Below are 21,732 nucleotides of genomic sequence, written 5' to 3' on the forward strand. Positions count from 1 at the left end.
TATATATTTGTATATACAATATAAAGATCTCAGGGTGTAACCACACTATAGTTTGGTGAAGGTGACAAAATTCTCCAAGACCTTAATTTCTTTTCCTTTTCCCACAGAACTTAGGATTCTCTGAAAAACACTTAGGAGTATAAAAGTAATTTATATCTACATTCTAGAACACTTTCTAAAAGTATTAACATTTCAACTGCATCTTAAATCCTTATTTTTATTAAATTACTAATGAATTCAGAGAAACTAATTTTAAGTAAATATTTAGAAAAAGAGAAATCAAAATAAAAAGATAAGTACTTTTTAAAAAATTATCAACACGCATCTATCTCTGTGACCAGTTAAGGTAATAGCCTGACGTTTATATACTTGGATCAATCTTGTTTTTACAATTTATGTTGATCTACTGTCACAGTGAGAATGATCGACAGTCAACTCAAGTACAGGGCACTTGTTATTGCCACATTATTCTCATCACATTTTGAATCTTGATCAATTTTAAAGAGTCATTATTTAAGAAAGGCCCTACTATATATGCAGTTTACTTAACTAGATGTCACTGAGGACATGTTATATAAAAAAAATTGGTTTAATCAATAAAATATGCCTATTGATAAAAATTTTAAAGTAAAATCTACCCAGGCTCATAAAAAATAAAGTAAAAAATTAAAACAATATTTACCATGGTAGAAAAAGCTACAGTATGAATTATAAATATCAGTCTATAGATCATCCTCAAGTTCTATTATAAACTGAACTTAGTGGGATATGGGCATTCAGCACTTTTCAAAATTTGAAAATTACTAGTAAAATGCTAGCTTGTTCTTATGTTATAGTGTCAACATTACAAATAGTAACATCAGTTTAAAATATACAATGTCAGATAAACTGATTCTGTAAAACTGTGGCTTCTAGTGTGGCTTTTCAGTCTGAATAACCCATCATTAAGGCAAAATGGGCACACCCACACAAAAACTCTAACATAAGCAACATATATATATAAACAGAAATTCAGATCTGAAAATACACATGTACTGAGTTTGAAAATGAAAGGTTTTTTCAAGTGAAACTTCTAGGCAAAGGTGGACACATTTAATTGCTTCTAACCTCTTAAAATCTAGTATAGAAAAAATGAATCATCACAATGATTAAATAAATACGTAGAAAGTAATAAAGGCAACCACTTATTAAGCTGGTACAATGTCTAATTTCCTCCTAGTAGAACCTCTATCTCTTTAGACTTTATCAAGTCCTGTCTAACCTGTGGTGGTATTCTACCGGTTCGGCCCAGTTCGGCCGAACCGGTAGTAAAAAATGCTACTGTTTGGCCAAACTGGTAGTAAAAAAACAGCTATCGGTTCAGCTGAAGTAGTATTTTTTTTCTTCCCAACTGTCAGCTGTTCCGATGATCAGCTGTGCCGGGATCCCCCTCGCTGTCTTATTGCTCTGCCCAGGAAGCTTTCCTGAGGGTCAGGAGGCCAAAAAAACGGAACGTGGGAGAGGGGGGTGCTGCAAAAAGAGCCATGCCCACCCAGTCACATGGCCATGCCCACCCAGCCACTCCCACCTAGCCATGCCCACAGAACCGGTAGTAAAAATATTTGCATCCCACCAACCTGTACTAAACTGGAGGCAGCTATTTTTGTTATTTTGTTATTCTCCTTGTGACAGACTACTTATCCTGAACTCAGAAGTGAAACTGGTGTTGATGGAAAACACCAAGGGGAAGCAGATAGGCAATACAACTTCTGCATATTTTAGTAAGGTTTTTAAAAGAGGTACAATGGTCAGTTTGTTTGCTGGAAGGTGGGTGCCAAAGATAAACAATGACCAATCTTTTTCTTTAGTACTTGTTAAATCTGCCAAAATCTGAAGAAATTCCCTTTTTTCCTTTGGTGTTTGGTTTAAGAGAACAAAATTGAAATTAATCCCACAAACTCAAATACAAAGTAAGCAATGAATACAACTGAAATATTTCATCACTGCAAGACTTAAGTTAAGTCGTATTGCATTTTAAAGTACTTCCAAAATTCATTTAAAACATTTTGGAGAATCTGAGTACAAAGTTCCGGTGCTTTGTTTTATAAATACCACAGAGGAACCAATGACTGGACTAAAGAAGCATTCAGCTACTTAAAGAACATTAGAAATGACATCCTGTACTTTGTAAAAGCTTCCAGTAAAAGGCTGCAGTTAACAGAAAGAAATCTACTAGCAAGCTAATAACCAGAATGTGATTAAATGTTTTAGAGGAAATGAATCCTCTATAAAGCATTATAAAGAGGAGTCATATAACATGAATTTAAGTAATGTCATATTTCAGGTGGTAGTGTAGAATAACTAGTAAATTAATATGGGACTGAAACCAATGACATATTCAAGCCAAGGTGGGCCAAACACAAAATAAAGCAAAATCTGGGATCAAATAGTTATCTATCTAGTGAATGCTAAACATTTTATCCAATATATTTGAAACTGAATTTTGAGGTTATTGTTCTGACCCCTTTGTAAAATGCATAAATATAGCAGTGATAGTAGCAGAGTACAATCACAATAAAAGATATGAAGCATTTATGAATAATGTATGAATATATGAATAAGAAAGAATGTAAATGGAGAGATTGCTCCCAAATGGGGCTTGGAACTGCTCTTACAGTAAGTGTATACCTGCGGAAAGATATATGTATTCTAATTTGAACTTTCAATGAAAACACGTACAACTGCGTATCTGTACCAATTCAAGATATATTATCAGTCTAACATTTGCAGCTTTAGGAAAAAACCATTATTACAATTTGGATTTTATTCCTTTCTGAATTATGCACAATCTTTTATTTTAAATAATCTACATAGTGAATTATCCCAGCCTGGTCACCTGTACACAGATACAATAAACAGCATCTATGATCTCAAAAACAATCCAATAACCACCATCTCTTGAAACAAAAAAAATGACCTTTATATTTAAAATAGGGTTTTTAGTTTAAAGGCTGAAATATAGCTTCTTGATTAGTGCAATCAGAGACATCCAGATGGGATGAGGCTGAAGTATTTTGGCCCTGTTTTTTTTAATCATGCAGGGGAATGCTGAGGAAAGAAATGGATGTGTGTCATGTTCCAAAAACTTTGCACTGCCCTTTTCACCATATTTGTGTAGGTTTTATCTGAAAATTCTGCTGCTAAATTTTGAAGGTACAATTTTGACCTGTTTCCCAGTGGTTTACACCAGGGTGTCAACCTTGGCAACTTTAAGACTTGTGGACTTCAACTCCCAGAGATTCCTCAGCCAGCTTTGCTGGCTGAGGAATTCTGGGAGTTGAAGTCCACAAGTCTTAAAGTTGCCAAGGTTGGACACCCCTGGTTTACACCTTGAAACATCGTACTCCTATTTCCACTCTTATTTTCCTGAAAGTTTAGATTTTATTTTGGGAACTGAGTTGTGTTGGTGTGATCTTGAGGTGCTCTGATGGCCATAGTTGGGGTGCTGGAAATTGGATATGGAAGAGTTTACCATCTTTCTCACCAAATGTACTGTTATCCTCAACCTAACAACTATTCATGTAGTGGGTATTCAAATTTATAATGGCACTGAAAGAAGTGCCTATCACTCTTTTTAATACTTACACATCCCCATGGTCAAACAAGCAAATCCAGATGCTTGGCAACTGGCTTGTATTTATGAAGGCTCCGGTGTCCCTGGATCATGTGATCATCTTTTGCAACCTTCTGACAAGCAATGTCATTAAGGAAGCCAGATTCACTTAACAATTGTGTTACTAACTTAACAACTGCAGTGATTCACTTAACAACTGTTACAAGCAAGGTCGTAAACTGAGGCAAAACTCACTTAACAACTATTTTGCTTAGCTATGGAAGTTTTGGGTTCAATTGTTGTCATAAGTCGAGGACTAGCTGCAAAGGCATTCCACAAATGAGTACTTTGTTTGCTAAGCCCACACTTAAAACAAAATTGCTGTCTACCTTACTGAAATGCTACAACAAAATCAAAATGTTAATAATATTAATTTAAAAACTGTGTAACTGACCTCTGCTCTAAAAATCAACCACAATAGCAAATACACTAAAAAATAAAAATATAACCATACTCAACAAAAGTAAAAACAGATTAAAAAGATACAATAATAAAATACCAGAAAAATATGGCATACACCAGTGGTGGCTCATCTTTTTGGCACCAAGTGCCAAAATGGGAGCACGCGCATGCCGGAAACTGAAAGAGCAGCTCCCTGATGCACACGCGCAGGAGTACTGGAAACTGAAAGTTTAGCTTCCTGGCGCATGCACCAGTCACCTAGTCTTCCAGTTTCTAACGCACATGTGCGTGAGAATACAGACTGGCCAGTGCACACATGTGCTCCAGGGAGCTGCTCTTCCAGTTTCCGGTGCTCCCGCATGCATGAAGACCAGCTGGCCGGCGTGCATGCACATGCCAGAACCAGAAGATCAACGGGGGATGGTTGGCGTGCCCGGAGAAATGGCTCTGTGTGCTACTTCCAGCATGCATGGCATAGGTTCACCTTCACGGGCATACACCATTTAGTAAATCATAGTTAAACAAAAGATTTAAAAGATACTGTATCATACAAGCCCAGTCTTTACAATGAAAGTTCTATTGCAGGGCCGGCCTGGAAATAGCAAAGGACCAGCCTGCAGTACCTCTGGTAGCCAAAAAGGGGCACGGGGGCCATGTGCGGCTCCCCTGTACCCCATTTTTGGTGTGTACAGTCTCCTGCAACATTTTGCCAGTGAAAACGGGGCACAGGGGGGCACTTGCAGTCCCCATGCCTCCCATTTTCTACCTGGATGCCCTCCAGCACTTTACTGGGCAAAATGGGGCATTCAGGCCAAAAATGGAATATGCAGGGGCCACATGCATGCCCCTGCGCCCTCTTTTGGCCAGTAAAGTGCTAGAGGAGGCTGTCCAGCCCGAAAACGGGGCATGCGACCTCCAATACCCTGTTTTTGTTGGCAGGGTGCTGCAGGAGGCATCTGTCCTGTCTCTCCCCCCACCCCTTCACACACACCCCGGCCAGCCCACTGAGAACTACAATGCTGATCCGGCCCTCGAAGAAACCCAGTTTGACACCCCTGATGTATTGCACAACATGAACTATCAAACAAAAAGGCAGATTTACTGAGAAACGTGTTGCCAGTCAACTAAGATGACTTGTTCTTTTGTTTTGCTTTGCTTTCTGAACCTATTAGTTGCTAGCTGTGTTGCAATCAGTTTGGGTCTAAATCAAGTCTCAATTTTCCTCCTTCACACATCTCATAACTGGGAATAACAACTGTGCAGCTTCAGTGAGGCCTTCAGTGAGACTCAGGTTCTTTTCTACAATCTTCAAATTAAACCCTTGGGGGTGCATAAGAAGGCCAATTACCTGCCACAGAAAAATCCTTACTTGACTAAACTTTGTAAATATCTTTGCAAGTATATTCAAAGATACAGAGCAAAATAAATGAAGCAATATGGATTGGGCCCTCTGCTATTTAATGCCTGAACTATATGTTCCATACAGGAATAAGCAATAATAAGCAAAGGTATGCCTGGACCTGGTGCTTTTCCAATCTTATGTCTATGAAATAGACCTCACACATCCTTTTCTAGGATCACCAATGGAGGGGGGGCCATGGCGATGGACAGAGGTGTAGGAGATTTGGCTATTGTTGATGTAACTGAGAGGCGGAAGGCAGCTATGGTTGACAGTGATCTTCTCGCAAATCTACAGCAGAACACATTCATCTGCCAGTTGCTGATTCTCTTCAGCAAGGGAAAGAGATCTCCTGTAGCCAGTGACATTGTTCAGGCTTTCCCACACATTTGCTGGTTCGTTTGCTGAGCCCGATTCCTCAGCTTTTCAGAATAACTTCTCCTTGCTGCCCTGATCTCTAGACATAGAACAGAATAGGAATGTACCTTGGAAGTCTTCTAGTCCAACCCTTTGCTTGAGCAAGAAACTCTATACCTATAATTGTCTGAAATCTATAATTTCAGACAAATTGTTGTCCAGTCTCTTTTTGAAAACCGCCAGTGATGGAGCACCCACAACTTCTGAAGTCAAGCTGTTCCATTGGTTGATTGCTCTCACCATTAATAAATGTCTCCTTAGTTCTAGGTTGCTTCTCTCTTGTTACTATCTTCTCCTTTGTTAATATATTCCTGGTCTGATTGTATAGTACCCTGTCTCTATTCCTGTAGGCTTCCTCTTTGGCACAACATAGTTGCTTGAGCTTAGCTGTGAACCAAGGTTTATTATTATTGTAGTGTATATGCACAAACTCTTTGTCAGACTACACATGTCCTCACAACAATTAACATATGATGTCACAGTAGCAGTGAGTTCATCCAAGTCTGCTAAAGCAGTTTCAAGGCAAGCCTGTAACTCCAACTTTACCTCCTCAGCACAAACTCCACTGTTTTGACCACAGGTTTTGCAGTTTTAAGTTTCTGTCTATAAACAGGTACAAGATGAACCAAACAATGATCAGTGGATCAAAGCTGCTCTTGACAAAGATTGATCAGCATATTTTAACATGGTGTAGCAGTGGTCTAAAACTATGTATACATTTATACTTATTATCTTGTAAACAATTGGCAAATCAAATAAATAAAAATAAATAAAAAATAAATAAATAAAAATAAAAAATATTTGCCTCTAGTGAACCAGCTGACATGCTGAGTATATCTGGGCACCTAGTATATGGTAGGATATAATAGACTAATAGTAGATACTGTATGAGAGATATATATATTGAGTGGATGTATTTTAGAAGGGCTGTTGTCAGGAATATAAGCAGATGTGATGACACGTAGTCTCTCAAAATAATCCAAAACCCAAAACATACATTAAAGTCCGGTAAGGCCTTCAACTTAACTTTACTGTTTTATTAGGCACAGTTTAAAGTCACAAAAGTAAATAATGAGGCAAAAAGAAAACCAAACAAACCGCATTGATGAGAGTTCCAAAGCAAGCCAAGATAACTTATCATAAACTCCAGGAAAATAATTGAGGAGAATCCATGGGAAGCACGCCAGCAAAGATAAGCCTCTTTCAAGGAACACTAAATTGACTCCTGCAAATTCTAACTGCGCAGTTGCAAACTTATATACATAGCTCCCACCTGCAAGCCACGAGGAGGATCATGGTAATCTCCTCTTGAGTAGACCTCGCTTTTCCCTGATCTCATTCCTCCCTGCGTGACCTAGGATGGATAGGGGATGGGCCTGGATCCTCTTCTGACTGCTCAGCCAGTCTCTGCCCTTCCCCAGCCTCCTCCACCACCTCTGGAGCCACACTCCCACTCCCTGTTGGCTGTTCCCCTCTTCCTCAGAGTCAATCTCCACCAGGGGCATGACAGCATCTCTCTTTGAGCTATTTTTTTTTCTCCCCTGCATTTGACTATTTGACTGGAGGAGTAATCCCAATATAAATTGTTCGTATATCTTTAGCTATTTGTAGCAAGAGAATATAATTATCATTCTGCAAAAAGCATTATCTTAGCATAATGTTTTCTCCATTGTTAATCTGTTTTAATAAAGAGTCTTATGTTCCTTACTTGCATTTATGCATATGTCTTGTTAAGTATATCAATTTTCAACAAAAAATTATCTCATACCCAAGCTGGTTTTGGCCAAAATTATAGTTGATGGGTAGTTAGTAGAAAAAAGGCTATTTAAATTAATTTTCTATAGTATCAATCTTTCAAAAATCTAGTACACAAACACACAATCAAAGAATAAAACTTCTACATTGCACTAATACGTTCAGCTTTACACTTGCATCAACAGTATACACCAAGAAATGAGAGGAAAATTCTTCCAACTCAGGAACCATAGAAAGATGTAATTCAACAAGTACATCCACAATTCAGTCCATTCAAATACAGCCCAAGCAGTATAATGTTTAAGCAAATTAAAAACAGTTTTTTTTTAGACGTTGGCAAGTGGGACTACAGTTTATTACAATTGGTAGCACCTGAGCATTTGTTTATTTCTCTCAGGATGTGAAAAACTGCAGAAGAGAGACTATGCTGAGAAAATAGAACATAGACTATTTATAGAATATAAAATAAAATGTGGAATGTAGGCTGGAGATTGTAAAGGAAAGTGACAGGGTATAGGAAATTTTTACCAAACTACTTCATTTTTAGTTATGAAGAGTATTCTATGGTAGGAGTTCTAAAAGATACAGTGACACATGATGGCAGAAATTGTGAGGTATAAATACCCCTCTTCCTTTATGCAGACTAACTGGATCACATGTAGCATAAGAAATATTATCCACCATATTTAATTTTGACTAGTGCGCGCATCTTTATTTCTTTTAAAATTTCCAGATAATAGCAGTCTTTATTCATGTATTGATTACATGAAATATACTGCAGTAATTATTGGACCCAATGGAATATTAGCAATATTCATTCTTGGCATTCAAAAATGAGGCTGAATATGACAATGTATTAATACAAAAATATGACAATGTATTAATACAAATATAAAAATTCTACATGATAAGCCTGTAGTCTGATAAACTATAAACTGAAAGTAATTATTGGACCCAATGGAATATTAGCAATATTCATTCTTGGCAATCAAAAATGAGACTCAATATGACAATGTATTAATACAAAAATATGACAATGTATTAATACAAATATAAAAATTCTACATGATAAGCCTGTAGTCTGATAAACTATAAACTGAAAGGTAAATAGGAATTTCATCAGAGTATCACCAGGTACTGTGGCAGAGGAAATTATTCCATATTTTAAAAATACATTTCAAATTAGCCTAGTTCCTTGATTTTGAACCTATGCCACACATGCTGGAAGTGGCACGCAGACCCATCTCTCTGGGCATGTGAGCTGTCACCAGTTGCTCTTACACTTTCCAGTGTGCTGGCCAGCTGGTCTTCACACAAGCGAGAGTGCCGGAAACCGGAAGAGCAGCCATGCTCACCAGGCAGCTGTTCTTCTGGTTTCTAGAATATGTACGCACGTGTGCTCCCATTTTGGCACTCGATGCCAAAAAGGTTCACCAACACTGACCTAGTTCATTTAATCAGATTTCTAATGCATTATGAAATTAGTGAGATTTAAATGTTTTTTGTCAAGCAAATCTACAATTTGAGAAAAAACAATTAGTCGCTTATATCAAATGTTACTTCTAAATGTTTTAATTTATTTCATCCATTTAATTTTTTTTAATTTTTAATTTACTCCATTTTAGATTACTTCATATTTATTTTAAACCTGGAAAAATATTACACTAGCATTCTACCAAGAGCTGTGCTGGCACAGTGGTTAGAATGCAGTACTGCAGGCTACATCTCCAGACTGCCAGCTGCCAGCAGTTTAGCAGTTCGATTCTCACCGGCTCAAGGTTGACTCAGCCTTCCATCCTTCTAAGTAAAATGAGGACCAGGATTGTTGGCGGCAATATGCAGACTCTATAAACCGCTTAGAGAGGACTATCCAGTAACTACTAAGATACAAATTTTCCTTATAGTCTATCAGTAACATTGATATTTATTCTTAAATTTAACAAAATAATATAACAGTGATAGGAATATATGTATCCAAGCTTCCCTGCTATGCAGTCTAAATTCTTTGAGCAAATAAACAACTCTTAGCAGATAAAAAAGTAGAGCATCACTGAGAAGGATTAGATTAAAAATCTTTGTAACAAGCTTCAGTTCTTTGGAAAATGTATATGCAATTTCTGCTGGTTCAGCTATTGGTTAATTATGAATTATTTTAGAAATATTTCTTAGTTCCCACTATTAATTTCAGTCTGTATCAAGAAGATGTCATTTTTATAACCAACTCCAACTTCAATGAGAAGATATTAAACTGCTCTTACCTCAGAAAATCTTCGTATATCTTGGGTCAAAGTTCCTACTCTTTTCCATTTATAATGCTTGAGCAACTTTAAAATTGCTGGGTTCACAGCATTATCGGATGGCACTGTCCGGAAAAAATAAGGATATTTTTTCTTATCTGCTAACTCTGGTGTTGTTGCTGCAAATGAAAGCTGTAAAATAAAACAATTGTTGTAGTTGTTAAAAAATATCAGTATTATCTATTAATCTAAAATTTGCTGAGATGACTGTGTTATATTAAATTAAGAAAAGAACAGGGATATGTCTATATTCTGTTATAAAGTAAATAGTAATGTTGATGAGATACTAAAATGAATGCACATTGCTAAAAATAATTTCATAATCAGAAAAAATGATGATTGACAACTGGTAATAGTTAGCAGTCTATTTGGAGCAATCTGCACTGATGGATTGACTAGATTAATGCAAAAAGTGAGGGTACTTTCAAAAGTGCCCCGTTAGAGAATCTACAGATCATATTCATACAGTCCTACCAGACATATACAGGTGTTATCTAAATAGGTAACAATCAGTTTCCACAATAATCATAGTTACCAATCAATCACATGACAGCAAGATTGTTAAAGATGCAAACATGTGCCTACAATACATAGAGAAGACATAGGAGGCTCAGTGCTAGGACCCATCACACCCTTAGGAAAAGTCCACAAAGGTCCATGCAGAAACTAGTTTGCATGTTGTGAACTGGTCAGCTAAAAACATAACCTTCCCCAAAGGGAATTAAGATGATTATCAGATCATAACTATGTTTTTGCTTCTATGTAATATTAGATAATAATCTCAATTAATTTCATATTAATGTGTTGCAAAATACATTTTGATACTTTACTGAGAATAAAAATTCTGCAGAGACTATTGGCATTTTCTATAAGCATATTTATCTCAGCCCTGGAGAAGATACTTAGTGACAAGCTTATGCCCTACTGTACTATGACAACACTATAATGTTATTGAATAAAATTTCTTCTCCTCAGTGAGATTCCACACCTGCCCAAATTCCTGGACACTTCCTGCAATTCCCAAAGCTTATCCAGAAAGTTGTGATACTATTCAGAATACCCTAAAAATTTTCTGTATCACTGATTGCTGTTAATTCAAGACAGTTATATTCAATTTATATCCATTTCCTTAATCCTAGAAGTCTCCTTTGAGCCATTCTGACCATGCAACATTTCAGAGTCTAAGAAGCAGAGGAAATGACAGGAGGAAAAAAAGCTATACAAACAGATCACCCAAACATGTTCCCACCATCAAATAGGAAAAAACAGTGACTTCATTCATTCACTTAATTCAGGGCTGTCAAACTCCTGGCTCATGGGCCAGATGCGTCACGTGCTGGCCACACCCATGCCCAGTTTAGCGAAGGGGGATAAAGTCCCAATATGTCACGTGACACCACCGTGACAATGTGAGTTTGACAGCAGTGATTTGGCTTCTTATTCAAGGTACTGGAGATAACCAATTGTTTGTCAGTTAGGCAAATAGAACAGCAATTGAGGGAATGTCAATTGTTGTCCTATTTGAAAGTAGATCAAAAATATGAACTATATTTTTCTGAGAGAAATCAAAAAATAACAAAAAATAAAAATAGTTTAAATATATATTATTTTTAATACAAGAAAAATGACCTCACATTTGTGTGTGGGTATGGGATATATTTTGTCATGATACTTGATTATAATGGAATCCATAGCTGAGATTAACTATATTTATTTCAAGTATTATAGCATATTGTCACTATAGTGTACATATAAACATTTCTGTAATCATCACTGTTTTTTTTAATTTCAGAAGTTTTATTTTATTTTACTTGTATTTTATTTTATAAAGTAGTTCAAAGAAATAAGTTTTAATGATTTATATGAGTTTTAATATGTTTTTTTCTGAAAGAAATGTAAAATAAAAAATGTTTAATTTTCTCAGGCATTCCTTAAAAATAATTTTGTTTAGTTTTAGAGCAACTAAACTAAATTACTAAATATTCATGTTTTTAATAAAGATTATAGTGTTTAAATTTAATAATAGTTATAGACATTGATGTGCTGCAAAATTGTATTTAATATTTCATCAATATTCAAATGTGTAACTCTGTGAAAAAAGCAATTTAATTAACCACTGCTAATTATTTATTAATATGACAACAATTTAAGAACTTGATCAGGCTTTTAAAATTAATCTCTTCTATTGAAAACAGATCTAATTTTTGTTCAGATTATTACATATGGTTTTAATTCATATTTAGGATGAAAATGTCAAGCTATAAGAATTATGAATTAACCCTTTGTGTTAGCAATTTCTTATCAAATATATTCATAGCAGTTAAAAAGCTATGGAAAAACAGGCTCCAAGAAAGAGAAATACATTGAAATTGCCAATTTATTTTCCACATCTTCTCATCTCATTCATATTAATAGTTTTATACTAGAGGCATGTCTGTCAAAGATTTATTAGCTAACTAGCTCACTGTTTTCACCCTAATACTTGCAATGTAGTCTTTGCCCTGGAAATCAAGCTTTTTTCATCACTCAATAATATTATCATGTAATGTCATTATGTAATATCTGGACTAGCCCATCAGATTAAAGTAAAAAACAAAGCAAAAGCCAGGAAATTGTACAAAGAATGTACAAAGAACATGTACAGTCCATCAAGAGTTATTGTGAACAAATTGAGAAGATGTTAAACTGATGGAAGGCAGGAGAGTAGGAACTTCTGCTACAGCTGAGAATCACCTGCTTCCTCACTTTGCATGGTACATTGCACCTACCGAACCCAAATATATATTTATTATAATTATTAAAATTATATGTGGATGAGGGGCAGAGAAAAAAAAAACAAAAAAAGAGGAAAGGAACATTTAAAATAGGAATAACATTGTCCATACAAATACTAGAGGGTTATATTATCTTTATGGGACATGGTTGTAATGTTGAGTATATTGTATGAGCATTGTTCTAAAATGGCTACTATGGGATTGGATTATTCATAAAATGGCTACTATGGTAAGCACAGCCAGTCCAAATGCATGCACATACAAAAAGGCAAATTAGTAACAATGCTTCCTGCATCCTTCCTATGTTTTCTCTAGACTAAATGAAGAGATGGAGGCAACCTGGATACCTTTCTCCAATCACTCTTCTGAACATATCATGAAGCAGGGTGGGGGAATCTTCAAGTGTTCCCCTATTGCTTCATCCGCAATCACAATACTATTTAGAGTTTTGTTTTGTTTTTTAAAAAAACCTTTGGAACTATTTGGTAGATGCTTTTCGTGCAATTTATTTTTCTGCTGATAGGTGACAAAGAGTGGGAGGAGGAAGAATGATAGAAACTCCACTAACTACTATCCTGGACTCCCAAGTGTTATAAAGTGTTCAATCAGGAGAACTAATCGGCCTTTTGCCAAGGTACTGCCAATAGAATGGTAGATTATGTGGGCGGTGCTTTTTATACCAAGATATGTTCTATCAACTCAAGGAGAAGAAAGCAAACAAACAAGCATGTTACTGCAAATTTGAGGCAGTGCCCTGTGATCTCCTGGCAATTTTAACTTGGATAAAACCCTGAGGACTGAATAATAGTATAGCTTTAGAGTGTCTTGATCCAGGAGAGGCTGCAATCGGGCACCAGACATAGCTGTGCAAAGGCTCACTGGGGTATAGCTTTCACATGCTGCTCATGCAGAAGCTATAAACCAGGGGTGTCCAACCTTGGCAACTTTAAGACTTGTGGACTTCAACTCCCAGAATTCCTCAGCCAGCAAAGCTGGCTGAGGAATTCTGGGAGTTGAAGTCCACAAGTCTTAAAGTTGCCAAGGTTGGACACCCTGCTATAAACCAAGGTATCCTTTCAAACTGGGAGCCAATTCTTTCCAGGGGAAGATTACCTACCCCAACTTCAGAATAGAATATTATAAAGAAATCACAGCCAAAGCCATGCAGGGGTATATTGCTAGGATATAATTCTGAAAAGCTTTAGCTCTCATCAGCTTTTTTTTTTTTCGTTGTTGTTGTTGTTGTTAACCATTCGTTTTGATGAGTATCTTCTGGATTTCCAATTCCTGCGTCTCCATTTTCAGGAGCTGAAAGGCTTTTTTCCTAGTTCAATGTCCAATTCAGTCAGACAATCTGGGGTCTGTATCAATTTGTTTAGGGCTAATACGCCTAATGAACGGGCTTTGTACTCTCCTAAAGAAGATGTGAATCTGGTCAAATCCCAAAACACAGCAAGAAGATTCTGGGATATTGCTGTTATGATAGAGAGCAACCTCATCATCAAATCTTAAAATTCCACCTGCATACCCCTCATTTCAAGAAAATAATTAGAAAAAATGTGTCTGGGTTGATAAATAAATGGAGGATAAACAAAACTGCTGATTTATTTCATAATCATTCATTCCATGGGTAAAGTTATGACAGTACTGAAGGAGGGAACAGATATCCCCATGGTCATGTGATTGTGATTTGGGTGCTTGGTAACTGGAATGCAATTTCAACTGCACAGAATCCCTCCCCCGCTTTACAAATTTGCCATTTGCAATCTTCACTGCTGGCTTCCAACAAGCAAAACCAATTAGGAAGCCAGCATAAGGTCATAAATGTCAATCACATGACAACATGCTTAATAAATATGTGGGATGGCATCTGGAACTGTCAAAAGTCCCATTATATATCAGCATGGTCATTTGACATCATGCTTTACATCTATTGCTTAGCAACAGGCTTACGGTCCTAATTACTGTAGTTAAAGAAGAATTACATGTATATCTCCAAAAAAAGAATTTCTCTGCTTTCGGGGTATGGAAGTGCATAGGATTTTTTTTAAATCAATATGCCCAATTTTGCCATGAGGCCAACTAGAAATTGCAAAAAACCCAACACCTGTCATTAAATGTCCTGCATGAAAAGAATGTTTTTAAAATGACACTCAGCTGAAGAATCCTCAGAATTCCCTACTGAAATGGAAACTTGCAAGCGTTCATTTTGGCCAGCTTTTGCAACTTCTATGTATGTATGGCTATGCAGAGTTTCAGGGCAGCACTTTAACAGAGATTCATATAAAACAGGACTGCAAAGTCACAAAGTCTTTCTCTACATCTGAAAACATTCTACTGCTTCTTCACTTGACATTAAGTTTGAGACTTCTGTGCACGTGCAAAGGCATCTTTTGGTGTCTTCAGTTAGCTTCTGGAAATGTTGAAAAAGATCTTGAGGAACAGCCTTGATGGGCACGTTGGCCAAGGTAAATTGCAACAGCCTTATACACAACATATATCTCTCCAAAGAAAACAGATTCGGCTAAATGGTTTGGAAATGTCTTGCGTGCAATCTGTCAAAGACTGCACAGACTCAAAGGTCTTAATTATTCCCTGAACCAATTGCATTTTATGTCTCAAGTCCTGTTGTCACAATAACAGAAGGAAACATCCTTTTAAATCATGCTAAGTATACGAACACCTATCCTTCTGCAGGTAAAATAAGATGAAAGTTTAATTACTCTTAAATGCAATTTTTCTCTCACAGTCTTTCTTAACACTCACACTTAGCATTACACAAGGCTATCAGCTGACATCTTTAGAGCTGAACGCTTGTAAGTGTAACAACAACTGTGATAGTAACTGCTTTATAATCACAATTGGGCAGCCATGTCAGCTTCCTACCTGCAGTTTGTGTTACAAGTATTTAGAATAGATACATAGAAATGAGTGATCAGTAAAGAATTGCAATGTATTTTACATCACTAAATGGAAATGCTTTTTCTAAATACAGTATGTGGTGGGTATTCAGTGTTTTTCTGGCAAATCAGAACACTCAGTTGGAAATAAACATTGGAGATTTTTGTACATAAGCAATATTATTGTGTAAGCATTGTATATGTAATATAATTCAAAAAAAAAATACTTTGCAGGAATGATAGAACAAACCTGTTATAGCAGAAGTAACTAGTCAGACTTTTCCTCCATTCCACCTTTGAGCCAAGCAAAAGTCAAATGGCAAGGGAAGATACATTTGTCAGCTTTTGCTTATTATAACAATGTTAAATAGAAATTCTGCCAGGAAACAAAACTGGTAATCGTAGTGGGGATAACCAAGGCCTAGATTATGAATTACAAATCTGTGAAGTTGAATTGATGATGTAGCAAACTATATTATAATGTCAGAAATCAGAATACTTAGTTGGAGACTCCAACTCCAATTAGTAAATTCTATTTCACTTGAGACACATTCAGGGAACATCATACACATTCTGCAATTTGTCCATGGGGAGGGAACAAAGTGTGTGTTGTAGTATCATGGTACAAGTCATGGTATCGACTTGTGCAGAGCATATGTGAAAAAGCAAAGATTGTGTGCTATGCTTTCACAGTGCACCCTTCATCATTTTGGAATGATCATGATAATGAAAGGACACCTAGGCATGTTGTATTTTTATGTAGGAAACATATTAAGAAGCAGATGTGAAAATGACAGCTCTACCCTATAGCTTTCTTGTAGAAAAGCTTTCACCAAATATAACTTTCACAACACCACATGATTAAATACATATACTATAATTTCTTATTCTATTAATGGAGCAAAAGGTTTGTCCTTTTTTAAATTAATTACCTCATACATAAACTGAAAAGAAGCATGTACAATGTATCATTGTGCAATTCAGTATCAAGTATTGCTATACCAAAAAAGAAATCTTGAATTGTTTTCCAAATTATTAGGAGCACATGCCATCATTATTCAGGCGACCCAAACTCTTTGCTTACAAAAGAAAGACCTCATCTGGTCTATCACCTGGTTATCACTTCTCTGAGATCTAACAAAGAAGGAAATATGGACATAGAAACAGATTCTTTATTTATGAAAATGCAAAAGAGAAAAATTGGTGTTCACAAAAACTTGCATTCATTCCCCTTCACAAAAGAAAACCAAGCAAATGACCATTAGTATGAGTCATGGTGGTGCAATGGTTAGAGTGCAGTATTGCACGTTACTTCTGCTGACTGTCGGCTGCTTCAATTTGGGAGTTCAAATCTCACCAGGCTCCAGGTTGACTCAGCCTCCCATCCTTCTGAGGTGGGTAAAACAAGGACCCAGATTTTGCGGGGCAATATGATGATTCTGTAAACCACTTAGAAAGGGCCGTAAAGCACTGTAAAGCAGTATATAAGTCTAAGTGCTATTGCTATTGCTAATATAGCATATATCTGAAACCCCAACATAAGACACTGAAGTAAGAGATCAAGTGGAAAACAAGCTTTGAGCCTCTATGGAACCTTATCTGTTTATTTCCAAAGGAAGGCGAGCAGTCTGGAGAAATTCCTGTACTATAGGTGGAACACAATAATCAATGTGAACTTTTCATATGTGATCTGATTGTATGGGCAAAAAGTTTCCTAAACTTTTCAATATTATTTATTTAGCAAAAGGCCACTGAAATTCAGTAATGTTGATACTCCAATAACTTAGACTCATACCATTAAGGAAAGGTTACAACCTGCAGGTAATATGCTATGCATATAATCCATTAGGTTAAATAAACTGCACTAACATAAAATATAAATTTGAAGTTAATTATATTTAAAATTGCTCAACATAGTCCAAAACACTGAAGAATTTGCCATCTTATAGAATAAGCACTAACATAGCTTCTTGTAAGTATGAACTAGGCCCAGAAATGCAATTCAACAAAATTGAAATTTTTCATCTGAATATCTACAGTATAGTAATATTTTTCAACTGCACAGGACTTGATTGTACAAAGTAGGTTAATTGACTATTAGACAGTTTAAACTAAATAAAGGGAGACCTTGCTAATGGTGACTCATGTCTTAATCATTTCCACTGCAATGTGCTCTGCCTGGGCTGCTCTTGAAGAGCATTTGAAAGCATTTGTCTGATCCAGAATGCAACTGTTTGGACAATTGTATGATGTCTCTTGATGCGTTCATATAACACTGCTGCTCTGTCACCTGTGTTGGCTCTCAGTCAGCTTTTAAATCTAATTCAAGGTGCCAGTTACTACCTATAAATGCCTACATGGCATAGGACCAGGCAGTTTCAGAACCACTTGTTTCCCATTGTTTTTGTTGCCCTACCAGGTCTAGCAGGAAGCTTCAGGTCCTCTACATCAAACAATATTGGACCCGGAATCATGCCTTATGTATAGCTGCATCTGCATCCACCCCTCAAGTGTCTGGATGACCTTGACCTTCTTAGCCTTTTGGGGATTGGGGGGGGGGGAATCTGCCATAGGGAGGACGACAGAAGACTAACAAAATTAATAAAAAAACTAATAATGTGAATGAAAAACTAGGAAAAAAATAAAGGAAAAAGACCAAAAATAAAAATACAGAAATCAAACAAAAGAAAAAATATCATTTTTTTGTTATTGTTTAACATAGTTTTTATTTCCATTTAACATTTTACTAAATGTTATCACTGACAGCTATTAGTGTAAAATTTAATTTGATGAAAAATATTTATCTTCCCTAGAGATTAATTCTTCTTTTCTTTTTATCTCATCCAAAGTAGCCTGCCTTATCTCCTGGCTCTTAAAGTAAAGTATTACATTTATAAAATAGCTTCTCATAAAAGGTTTCTTTGCATCCCAAATTATTCCTAAGTCTGTTCCCATGTTTAAATGATTTTTCAAAAATATCTACTGCTTTCTTTTTATAGTCCTTCACCTTTCCATAGCAATATTTCATTTACTCTTTATCTGAAAGTAGTAGCTTTCATTTTTATAAACCAAACTCACGGGGTTATGATCAGAAAAAATATTTGGTAAAATCTCTACTTTTTAAGTATTTGGTAAAATTTCTACTTTACTTTGTTATAGCTAAATTCTCTGAAATCCAGATATTATTTCTGAAAAAGATCTATGTCTTTCTGAAAAGTAAGAATATTCTTTAGAATGTCTGTCTCCTTGCTTCCACTAATCGTAAATAAACTATTATCTATTAAAAAAGACATTTTGTCATTTACCCTGAGGGTTTTGATATTTTTCTCAGATGTTCTGACTACCTATGTGGAAATCATCCCATTCCCGTCCCCCATCAAACGTCAATTTTCATAAGAAAAACCTATTAATTTCTTCATGTCACTTTTAAAATGTCACCTTATCTTCATTTGGGACACAAATTTTCAAAAGCATAGCCTTATCATTCAACTTCAATCCAACAAATCTACCATACTCATCCCTCAATAAAATTTCTGGCTTTAGTTGGGGACTAATGTACAAAACAACTCAATATCTTAAGAAAAGAAATTGTTAATCTTTTGTAAGGTTCTGAAGATCTGGATATACTTCCAGGGTTTGGGGCTAGGCAGTCAGGCAAGCTCTGTGGGTGCTGTGGCTTTGTTTGGGGATTACTATTTAAAGGGGCATCAAGATTTTATACTATTATGACAGTTTTAATCTTTCTATGCCACTCAGTCATTGTTTTCAAATAAAACTATAAATCATATAAATAAATTTTAAAAATCTAAAGTTTACATTCTTAAAAAAAATAAGAAATGAAATAGCAATGGTTAAGCATTACCTTTTAAAACAGATTAATCAGCATCTCCTATACATTTTCCCCTCAGTTTGTCACTGCAAATGCATCATTAATACACTATTTTAAATGTGTTGTTTGGGGGATAGTTTTACCTAGTGCTTTTTAATAAGACTTCAAACAGTTTGAAAACTGGATTACACACTTGCCCTATCTGTGCAGTAGGTATAAAATGCTATCAAAGATGGTATATATTGTAAATCAATGATAAAACCAAGGTTAGTTCTTTCACAGTTTCTTGGAGAAAGAAAATATGTATCTTTTGCTGTATTTGGTTTTGGAAATTATTCCACAAAACTTTCAGACAGCTAGTTGTTTAGCCATTTGCAACAAGATCTGCCTTTTTACGTGCCCACCAGATGTTGGAAATGTAACCAGACACCAGGTATGTATTATCATATGTGGTGGACATGTACGAAAGCAAAGAAATATTGGACAAAAATACATACATGGTTAGAAAAAAAATGTTAAAGCAGCACTTAGATTATAAGCCAAAAATAATTTTGTTACACATAGTACCAGAAAAGTATGTCAAAGGGAATATTTAATATTACATGTATTGACAGCAGCAAGAATTATATTTGCACAGCACTGGAAAAATGAGGAAACACCTACAGAAGAAGATGTAATTTAAAAATTTTTTTAGATTGTGCAGAAATGGATAGATTGACATTAAAAATGAAAGAAAAAGAAGATACAGAGTATTTTCGAACATGGGATTTGGTTTATAAATGGTTGGATAATAGAGGTAAAAATTAGGAGTATTATTATATAAGCAAAATTATCCAGACGATATGCTGTTCACCAAGCACGTATTCATGTAATATGAAAATGTATAGATAAATTGTTAAAAAAGAAATGCCTTTGAGAGACTAAATGAGGAGGCTTAAATTATTCTTAATCAAAAATTGTGTAAATGACAGAGGTGCCAGAAACACAAAGAAGAGCACAAAAATATTTGTTGTCTGGTATCTTCCACAACTAATAGGAGACCCTCAAAATTTAAGGGGAATATCTGGCATTTGGAAGCTTTTCATTACAAATACTAACCTTCTTCATTTTAAAGGCAATGAAAGAAAAGCAGGGCAATCCTCCACAGCAGATTCAATATCTCATTACCGCACTTTCCAGCCATTCTCTTGCTTTCCACAATTATTTCAACCACGATTATTCTACTCCAAGGAAATAACAAATAACAGATAATCAGAGTTGGAAGGGACCTGGTAGGTCATCTAGTCCAACCCCTCACCGCCCAAGCGGGAGACCCTACACCATTTCTGACAAATGGCAGTCCAATCTCTTCTTGAAAGTCTCAAGTGATGACGCTCCCACAACTTCCAAAGGCAAGCTGTTCCATTGGCTGATTGTTCTCATTGTCAGAAAGTTTCTCCTTATTTCCAGGTTAAATCTCTCCTTGTTCAGTTTCCATCCATTATTCCTTGTCTGGCCTTCGGACACTTTAGAAAATAGCTTGACTCCTTCCTCCCTGTGGCAGCCGCTCAAATATTGGAAGACCGCTATCATGTCTCCCCTGGTCCTTCTCTTCACTAGACTAGCCATGCCCAGTTCCTGTAATCGTTCTTCATATGTTTTAGTCTCCAGTCCCCTAATCATCCTGGTTGCTATTCTCTGTACTTTTTCTAAAGTCTCAACATCATTTTTTTTATTATGTGCTGAGCAAAACTGGATGCAGTACTCTAGGTGTGGTCTTACTAAGGCTTTATAGAGTGGTATTAGTATCTCACTTGATCTCAATTGTATCCCTCTATTAATGCAACTTATGATTGCATTAGCTTTTTTGGCTGCTGCTGCACACTGCTGGCTCATATTTAGGTGGTTGTCCACTAAGACTCCAAGATCCCTCTCACAGTTACTGCTATTGAGCCTGATTTCACCCAGTCTATATGTGTACTTTTGGTTTTTCTTGCCTAAGTGTAGGACTTTACTTTACATTGAATTTCATTTTGTTAGATACAGCTCAGTGTTCTAGTCTGTCAAGAACCATCCAGATCTTGAGCCTATCTTCTTGGGTGTTAGCTATTCCTCCCAGCTTAATATCATCTGCAAAGATTCCCTTCTATTCCATCATCTAAGTCAGGGATCCCCAACCTTTTCGACGCCGCGCCCGGTTCCGGCATCAGCTGGGCGCCGCGGCCCGGTACGGCGTCAACTGGGCGCCGCCATCTTTTTATGACGAAAAGGCGCTTCCGGTGACGTCATCGAAGTGCTGTTTCGTCAAAAGATAAGCGGCGCCAGCGC

General features: G+C 36.2%; 1 protein-coding gene across 1 annotated transcript in view; it reads right to left on the minus strand.

Annotated features, from left to right (window-relative positions):
• GABBR2 (gamma-aminobutyric acid type B receptor subunit 2) overlaps nt 1-21,732 on the minus strand; it is a 354,273-nt gene that overhangs the window by 250,175 nt on the left and 82,366 nt on the right. Inside the window, exon 3 of the mRNA XM_087961130.1 lies at nt 9,884-10,054. Within this exon, the coding sequence (XP_087817256.1) occupies nt 9,884-10,054 (171 nt within the window). The remainder of the gene's footprint in view (nt 1-9,883; nt 10,055-21,732) is intronic.

This window comes from Notechis scutatus, chromosome 3 (genome assembly GCF_049901735.1).
Source record: "Notechis scutatus isolate UNSWTSFEM ecotype Mainland chromosome 3, rNotScu1.2, whole genome shotgun sequence".
NCBI lineage: Eukaryota > Metazoa > Chordata > Lepidosauria > Squamata > Elapidae > Notechis > Notechis scutatus.